The following is an 8,357-nucleotide window of genomic DNA, read 5'->3' on the forward strand; positions in this document are numbered from 1 at the left end:
GAAAGTCCACCCATATTAGTTTGTGGAGCGTGCTTACTTTGTAACTCTCACGCTGGGTGGCGAAGGCGGTACTGGCTGCCCTGTGTCCTTCAGAGCAAATGCACTTGGATTTCAATAGTCTTCATACACGCCACTGGGAAATCGCTGCGTCCCCAAAGTATTTTCTGTGTCAGATCCGATTTCCCTCTTGGAATGTGTTCATTACTCCACACATCAGCTTAAAGGATGCAAATAAAATGGTCTAATTTTTGGAAAGGTGAAATGCCAGACATATTTATACAGAGCAGACCCAATTTTCTGGGTGCAAAAAAAAAAAAAAAACTTATCTGAAAGGGATTTTATAAACTATAATGATTTGGTATGACTTGAACTGAAAAGGTTTAACTTTAAAAAAAAAAAAAAGTCATCAGAGACATGAGGATGTCTGAAAGGCCTGTGCTCAGACCTTAGAGGAGTAGGTAAAAAAATAGCATCAATTATCATGAAGAGAAAATAGAGCAGAGTGGGTCAATTCCAGGAGGAAAAATCTGCTCAGACCCACGTTTTGGCTTGTTTCTGAGTGGAAAACTCTGGGATCGCAGGGTGATGTTAAAAAGACAGTGTATTCTGAGGAAAGTAAGATTTACTGAGAAGACGCTTCCATCCCAGGAGGCTAAGGAGAAGCAGGCCTTTCTCTTGATTAGAAGAAATGTACAAATGCTACAAAAACTTAATTTCAGGGCATCTGTGTTTGTTGAGGATGGCATCAAAGTTCACCAAGCTGCATCCCGGCCTGTCTGGGATGGGCTGCCTGTCTCTGACCCTCCTTAGAGGAGAGGGAACAGAAGAGGAGACTTTATCTCAGAGAGACTGAGGCTTCTGCTGAGCAACCTCTCTTTATGATTAACCTCCCTTTTTGTTTCCATGTCATCTGTTAAGGAAAAGTGTGTATGTGTGTATGTCAGGGAAAATGCCTGCCCCTTCTATCCCACCAGGTGTCATAATGCTGAAAATATGAGTAATCTACTTGATTAAGAAAAAAAAAAAAACTAACATTATTCAGGTACTTACCATGTGCCAGACCTTGTTCCAAATGTTTATTGTTTTATCTAATTCTCCCTCAAGCCCTCTGGGGTCAATACTGCCACTGAAATTCCCATTTAATAGGTAAACAAACTGAGGCACAGAGAGGTTAAGTAACCTACCCAAGGTCACACAGCTAGCAGGTGGGGGCAGGCTGTACTTTTCTCCACCATAAAGCTCTACTCTCTAGAAACCTTAAAATACTCCGGAAAACTACCAATTTTCCTTTTCTTTTCCTATTTCTTCCTAACCCAAGCCAACCATGAGTTAACTTAGGGAAAACCCAGTCCTCCAGACCCAGTGCTTCCCTCAAAAAGCAGAAAGGTTTGAAGTCAGCCCCATTGTTTGCCAGCACAACCCCTGCCAGAGGCCAGAGCCACCTTTACCCTTTAAAGGCCCCGGGTCCTCTGCCTCTGAAGAAAAAAAGACCTTGGCCAAAAATAAATCTGCCTGTGTCTCCAGCCAGGCCCTCTGTGGTCACTTAAAAATTGAAAGGATTCAGGTTCATTCTCTCTCTTTCTCTCTCTCTTCCTCCCCTGAAGAAGACAAATGGGAAATGGAAAGTAGATGAACTAGGACAGGGGTTAGAAGGGATCACCAGCTGGGGCGCACTGGGTTTAAATTAATAAGTAAGTAAATAAATAATCATTAGTGTTACAGAATAAAACTCAAGTTATGGCGCATCATATTTCAGCCCAAAGCTATTCCGCAACACCTCCCCCACTTCTTTCCAAGTTCCACTGAGAAGACCCGCGGTTGGGTGCCAATCCCCTACAGCGCCAGGCACGGATTTCCTAGCACGTGAGCAGCCCTGCCCATACACGCTCCTGGGGAGGCAGGTGCACCCTGCCGCCCCCCCCCCCCCCCCCCCGCCGGAGCACAGTGAAGGGTCCCCAGCTCCCTGGCGGCAGGGAATGGAGTTGGCAATTCCCGGGCCGGGGGTGGGGTGGGGTGGGGTGGGGTGAGGTGGGGTGTCCGGGTCTCCTCCTGCCTTCCTCCGCAGGTAGCTTCCAGGCTCTCTGTGACACCTGGTCCCCAGCGCCTAGAGCCTTGGAGGCTCGAGGAGCATCCCTGCCAGGTGGTCCCCCGGGGGGCAGGGATGTGGAAACAAAGCCCCGCTAACCCCGCCCTCACCTCCATCCCTGGAGCGGAGAAACTGGAGCGGAAAGGGGGCGACCCCCCCCCCCCCCCCCCGCCCTGCGCTCCCACACCGCTGGATGCACCACTGCCGGGGGTCCTCCCCTCCCGCAACCGCACACCCGGGGTTGAGTGATCACAGACGTCGGAGGACCTAAGGGGTGCGGCAGGAGTTTACAAGTCCCGAGCTCCCAGGCTGCCCCCCTTCCCCAGGGTTGAGCGCGCAGCGACATCCCAGGGGCCGTTTAGGCCACTACCAAAAACCCCGAGGCTCTCCCTCGGGATCAGCGACCCTCCCGGTCCCGCCTCCCCTAGGGGCTTCCGCGCCTCTGAACCCCCACCCCCACCCCGCGGGCCACCGAAGCGCCTCCTCCCTCAGACCCCAGAAGGGCGGTGGAGGAGGCAGCGACCTGGGGCGCGCCGGCCGGGGACACCACGCAAAGTGCGCAGGCAGGTTCCTGCCGCTCCCTGCACCTGGGACTCGCTCCCGGGAGGGCGGGCGAGGCGGCCCTGGCGCTCGGGAGGGGGGCCCTGGGGCAAAGCAGGGCGTGAGGGGACGGAAGGGGAACCAGGGGCTCAGCACCTCGGCCCCCCGCGGGGACCTACACGGAGATCTCTCCAATGCACAGAAAAAGTTCCCAGTCCAGCGCGTCCAGCCTGGAGCTTGGGGGGGCGGTGGGGGGCAGCTCTCGGGGACCTAACTCTTCCCCACCCACCCACCCCCGTGGGACCCTTTGGGGGAAGGGGAGACGCAGGGGCGGTGACTCTCCGCCTGGACTTACCTAGAACTCCCGGCGAGCCCGGCTGCAGGCGCCCTCCGCTCGAGTCCCCAGACCCTCCAATGCCCCTGCGCTCTCTGCACCCCCGGCCACACTCACCATGAGCCGGAGGGGGCGAAAGGGGGTGCTGATTTCTCCCACGCTGTCCGCAACTTCGCGGGCAGGTCAGCCCCGCCCTGGCGCCCCTGGCTGGGCAGCGGGCTGGGCGCAGTGGGTGCGGACAGCCCGGGTCCTGGGGGCCCCGGCCGGGGCGTCTGGCGCGCGAGGTGCGTCCGCGCCCAGGCACCGTCCGCTCCGCCGCTCTCCGCCTCGGAGTTCTGGCACTCTGGACGCAGGGGCGGGGCGCACGGCCGGCCCCTCCAGATGCGGGGAGCCTCGCTGGTTCCTTCCTCCTCCCGTCCCGGGGGCGCACGCGTGGGTCCGGCCGCAGCTGCCTCTGCTGTCCCCGGGGCTGGCCGAGCGCCCCCGCCCCAGCGCGAGGACAGCCTGGGGGGGCGCGGGGCGCAGCGGCTGGGATTCCCCTCCGCGAGTCCGGGGGCTCCCACCCGTTCCGACCCCGGGGCTCCGTGGGCCGCGAGAACCACTTCAGGGCAGCGCCCGCTCCAGCTGGAGGCGGTGGCGGCGGCGGCGGCGCAGCTCGCACGGGGACTGGAAAGGAGGTGACCTTCAAACCCCCGCGCTCGCTCGCGCTCGGGGAGACCGGGAGGAGGGCTGGGGTGATGGAGGGCAGCGGGGTGCGCCCGGTCAGCCCGCCCGCGGGAGCGCTTGCACGCAGGCGGTGCGGAGCGAAAAGATCTTCAAACAGAAATGCGGATTAGAAAATAAACAAAGGAGAACAGGGCGAGAGAGAGGAGAGCGGGCGAGAAAATGTGTGCATGTGTATGTGCGTGTGCGCGCGTGTCTGTGTGTGAGTGTGTGTGCGAGGGAGAGTGAGTGTGCGCGCGCGGCAGGCAGCAAGCAGCCCCGGCTGCGGAGCCAAAAATAATCCGGTGCGCGCGGGAGCGCCCCCTCCCCCTCCCCCGTCCCCCCTCCGGTGGCCCGGCCGCTGCTGCTGTCACGCGTGCAGCCCCGGATGCCAGCAGGCAGCGGAGCGCAGGGCCGGGGTCTGCAGGTGACCCCATGCCTAGGTCTCCCGGCCTGAACAGGTGGAAGGGTGAGAGGGGAGAGGAGGGGTAGCCAGCCCAAAGCTTCTGCGTCCCCCAGGTCCTTGTCCCAAAGTAGTCTAGCTCACAGAGCACCAGCGCCTCCTTGCATCTTGACCACCACCCCCACCCCACCCCACCCCCACCGCAGGGAGAATAGACGAATGCCCCGAGAAATGCGAAGTGGAAGCGGCTTCCTGACCCATCAGCTTCTGGCGTGGGAAAGTTGTCTGGCGAATCTAAATCTAGCTGCGGGACGTAGATGGAGCCCTAGCTGAGAAGCAAAAAGTTAGGCCGGCCAGATATCCCGCAGGAAGTCAACGCACTGTGGCCCTGCCCTGGCCTCTCGCAGGCCGCCTCATCCCTGCGCTGGGTGCTAACTCTGGACGCGTCTAGAGACTGTCCTCTTAGCAGGTGCCTTAGTGTCAGAGTCCCTGTGACTCCTAAATAAATACTACTACTTGATAAGCACTTTTTTTTTTTTTTTTTTGCCAGATGCTATTTGAAACATTCACATTGAATTTTCTCAACAACCTGCGAAAGTAGGTACTGCAGGTTTAACCCTTTCCCCAATGAGGTGCTTAGAGAAGTTCAAGCAATGCCGCTTCTTTTCTGGGGCCCACCCTGGACTCAATGAGCCAGAAACTCCTCCATTTGTTTGTTTGTTTGTGTGTTGTTTTGTTTTTTGGATACACATTTTAGGTGGTTGTGTTGCACAGGAAGGTTTGAGGGCTATAGAGTGATAATTTGCTGAAGGTCACACAATGAGCAATGAACCAGGGTCTCTGGCCAGGTCTTCCTAATTTCATGGGATGTACCCCTGCCCTACCCTGCCTTTTAGGGGGCAACTGGGATTGCACAAGGCCAGATTCTAGCCATACACACTTGATCTGAGGCTCAGGTTCATTTTCCTGTCCACCCCTTCGATTGTTTTTGCATTTGCAGTATGGCTTCTTCCAAGTAAGATGTGAGATTTCCAAAAGTGGAGACCATGTTGCATGTGTTGCTTTGTAACCTGAGTGTTTCCTAGTGCCTAAGGAATAGCAGGCCCTACTGGAGTTCCTCTGCAATCCTGTCAGGCGAGGGTTTCTTCCAACATTAGAATAAAACAAAGAAAGGAAACTCCTAACTACAACTGAAATTTTTAAAAACATATATTATTTTATCATCATTTGAGAAAATATGCTTGCAAAATCCAGAAAGGCATCTTTGTCACTGGCCCCAGTACATGATTTTACAATTTGGGTTGGTTTTACCATCTGCTTCCTTAGGACTCTCTGTGATGATAATATATTTGTATGTAAACAACTTTTTTTCCCCTTTATACTAGTCTCTTATCCTTCACTGATAGCACAATGAAGCCATAAATCTGGGTTAGTAACATTGTAATCATTTCCTCCAGAAACTGTTTACAATGGGAAAACCACCGAATTTAAATGTAATTGTCTAGCCGTGCAGGGAGATAAGATGGGTTGTAAAAAAGGTATTCTCAATTTAAAAGCAAATTATCAATAATGAGAGAAGAAATAAATGGCAGTTAATGGGAAGTTCTGTTGAAATATAATGTTTTGTGCAAATTCACTAACAGGAATTGTTTCTCTGTGCTCCTTCATTTTTATTCCAGAAGGGGAAAAAATGAATACAATCATTCAAGGCAAAAAAAAAAAAAAAAAAAAAAAAAAACCACTGGCTGTTGTTTCATTAAAATGGGTAATCACTGGGTGCTTTTATTATTATTTTTAATATATATCTTTCTGTTGGAAATGAAATAAAACATATTTAACTCTCTCAAAATCAAGGTCAGTCTGAGTCGACTCTGACTTATTTTGGAGTAGAAATAAGCTTAGATATATTAGTTTGAGAATCAGGCATGACTCACTGGTACCTGTGTTGCCTTGTGGCTTAAGAAAGCTTTAATATGAGTGAGGGAGACATTCGTTACAATCTAAAACTAAATTAAGAGTAAAGATCAATATAGCATGCTATTACGCTATTCATTTGGATAGTATTCGTTTCTTTTTCACAATGATTTTTCATATTCCAGGCAGAGTTTCTCTATCATTCCTCCATGTTGAGCCACTTTTAGGTAATGAGAGTTGCTGAATGAGAGAGTCCCTGGGACATCCCAAGGCCATGACCTACCCAGCTGTGGTGGTAAAAAACGTGGAGACTTTGGCTCCTCCTACTGGACGTGGAACATACTTTGCAATTTGTGATCTAAGCGTAGGTCAAAATGTGTTCCATAAAGCTGGTAGATAAGAACGACTTTTTACCCTCATGGTTGGGTGAGAGTGCATAACACTGCTCAAAGCGCTCAAGATCCATCTAGAGTGTAATTTTGTTTCTCACTTTCAAACTTAGGATCTTCCTATAGTTCTTCATAGCCCGTTGAAATAAAGTCAACAGTCTTCTACATGGGTTACAAACTTCTAGATTATCTGGCTCTCATTTTATGGTGCGATCCCCAGTGATCTGGGGATAATCTTCTCTTGTTTGTCTCCAATCCTTTGCATATGCTGCTTCTCCAACCTGGAAAATTACAAATTCTCTTTTCCTGGATAGTTTATATGTAGCTTTTAGATTTTAGATTTGGGCATCCCTTTCTCTCTGCCAACCCTCACCTCCCCACACACAGAGAGAGAAGACCAGTGGTCTCTCTTTTAAACTCTCTGAACACCTCTATTTAATTTTATATCATTTGTCTTCACCTATTGTAAATGTTCTCTTCCATTAGACTGAAAGGTCTTTGATGTCAAGGAGTTTTCCTCAGTGCTTGGGGCCCAACAATAATAAGCTCAATCAACGTTTGGTGAACCTTCCTTCTCCCTTATGGTCACTACCGTCTAAATGGGATGACCTCTTTGAAGTGGGTTGAGATAAATCTGTTCAACCATTCACTTAGTCCTTAATTCTTCCAGCCATCAAACATGCGTCTTAAGGCTAGTCTCTCCTGTAAACCATTTCCTGTATAAACCAGACAGTCTCTGCACTTAAGGAGTTTATACTCTACTATGATAAGTAGATACATAAATAAGTGATTTCAACAGTTTTGAAAGATTTTGGTGCATATTGAACAGCAGCATATAGCCAGACATGGGGGAGAGGGAAAAGTCAGGCAAAGCTTCCTAGAGGGAGATCACCTCTAAATGGAGAAGATAAGTAGGAATTACCCCAAATGTTGGGTGAAGGATATTCCTGGAGAAGAACACAGCTTAAGAGACTGTCCAAAGCAAAAGGGAGTATAACTCCTTTAAGGAACAGAAAATCTATTCAATATAAGTAGAGTCATGCTAAAATACAAGGGTCTGGCATGTGGTACAGAAGGCAAGGTAGTGAAGGAGAAAGGTGAAGATATAGGCTGGGCAAGCTCATAAAGGGCCCTGAATTGAAACAAAAGGCATGTTTGCTTTACCAAAAGGCAAATTTTGAGAGAATGACTCTAAAGCATGTCAAGATCTACCATCCCTAATTCCAGTACTTAGGGCCTGGACATTGCTTTGCCTTCTTCACTGATGCTTCAATGATCATTTTACTGTTATCTCCTATTTGCTCAAGGACTTTTCCAGATTATCACTGTAAACACCTAGTGAATTCTAGGGGTTCATAGGTTACTCCAAAGTACTGTAGGATTTTTAGGATGACGAGTGGTATATTAGGATAAGAGAAGAATGAAAAAAGCAAACTAAAACTAGTTGAAGTAATCAAGCATCCTTCTGTTTCTCTTCCCAAAAGATACTTTTCAATAGCAGTCACTGAAGAGAGGATACTACATTCAAATGTATCTAAAAATGACTCTGATTCAATAAAATTATTTGCATTATCTTAGTATTCCGTAAGACCTGCCTTGCCCACAAGTTCTCAGGCTTCAGGCTTACCTCAAAGCTTTATCACAGTCTGGGTCAACTAATGAACTAATTAAATAGTCTGAAGACCACAGGGGAATGGATTTCACCTCATATTCTCTATTCTCCCTTCAGTCATTGGGCACATGGCAGATACTCAATATACAGTTATTGATTGGCTGAACTAACTCACGATCTATCATGAAGTTCAGGAGTTTGATATTAACCAAAGCATTTAATACTGAGAATGAGCCATCCAGTGTCTAAGGATGAGTTTCCTTTTTCTGAAAAGATACAAACTTTCACACTGCTTAAAAATCTCTTTGGAATGGGTAAACATAATGGTTTTTCTGCTTCTTTTTGGGCTCATCCTTTTTCTCTCCTGCCTACATCCC

At 49.6% G+C, this 8,357-nt stretch overlaps 1 protein-coding gene across 4 annotated transcripts in view; it reads right to left on the reverse strand.

The window, feature by feature from the left end:
- The window catches only part of RBFOX1 (RNA binding fox-1 homolog 1), a 1,434,482-nt gene extending 1,431,139 nt beyond the window's left edge, over positions 1-3,343 (reverse strand). Inside the window, exon 1 of one of the 4 annotated variants that reach the window (XM_041748018.1) lies at positions 3,078-3,337. In XM_041748018.1, the coding sequence (XP_041603952.1) occupies positions 3,078-3,080 (3 nt within the window). In that variant the 5' untranslated portion in view covers positions 3,081-3,337. Of the gene's footprint in view, positions 1-2,981 lie in introns of all 4 variants that reach the window. The other 3 variants (XM_041748015.1, XM_041748020.1, XM_041748021.1) reach the window with 3 other exon arrangements.
- Between the last annotated feature and the right edge of the window lie 5,014 nt (positions 3,344-8,357).

Source organism: Vulpes lagopus, chromosome 3 (assembly GCF_018345385.1).
Source record: "Vulpes lagopus strain Blue_001 chromosome 3, ASM1834538v1, whole genome shotgun sequence".
Lineage (NCBI taxonomy): Eukaryota > Metazoa > Chordata > Mammalia > Carnivora > Canidae > Vulpes > Vulpes lagopus.